The sequence below is a fragment of the Geospiza fortis genome, unplaced genomic scaffold, assembly GCF_000277835.1.
Source record: "Geospiza fortis unplaced genomic scaffold, GeoFor_1.0 scaffold658, whole genome shotgun sequence".
NCBI classification, from domain to species: Eukaryota; Metazoa; Chordata; class Aves; order Passeriformes; family Thraupidae; genus Geospiza; species Geospiza fortis.
This window is the reverse complement of record NW_005054674.1, coordinates 102,743-103,147: the sequence shown is the minus strand read 5'-3', so window position 1 is coordinate 103,147 and position 405 is coordinate 102,743. Positions and strand designations below refer to the sequence as shown.

Here is a 405-nt window from a genome sequence, read left to right as displayed (position 1 = left end):
GGTGGGTGGGGTGGGGTGGGGGTGGCTCAGAGCTGCCAGCGCCCTGCCAGCTCCTCACAGTACCCACCTGTCCTGACGTTGTGGTTGATGCCCCCCACCACAATGGTGGCGTTGGCAATGGGCTCTCCCTGCTGGTCTGTCACCACACCCTTGATTCCCCGGTGAGTCTGGGTGACGGAGAGGGTTGAGTGGAACTGTGTGGGACACTGGGGCAGCTCTGGTCACGTCCCACTACACACCTGCTCCATGAAAGTGAGCAGAGACTCCTTGTTGTTCTCCCACTCCTGCTGCAGCTCGCTCTCATGGGGGAACTTGTCACAGCCCAGGTAAACAGAGAGCTCCAGGCAGTTGGTGTGCAGGTAGCTGAAGTCATTCATACCTGCAAGAGCACAGACACCCACCCAG

The 405-nt window shown here is 60.0% G+C and overlaps 1 protein-coding gene across 1 annotated transcript in view; it reads right to left on the bottom strand.

Annotated features, from left to right (window-relative positions):
* AEBP1 (AE binding protein 1) overlaps positions 1-405 on the bottom strand; it is a gene marked incomplete at its 5' end in the record, with an annotated part of 6,457 nt that overhangs the window by 885 nt on the left and 5,167 nt on the right. Inside the window, 2 exons of the mRNA XM_031065086.1 lie at positions 64-167; positions 240-405. The exon at positions 240-405 is cut by the window's right edge and continues 272 nt beyond it. Coding sequence (XP_030920946.1) covers positions 64-167; positions 240-405 — 270 coding nt within the window. The remainder of the gene's footprint in view (positions 1-63; positions 168-239) is intronic.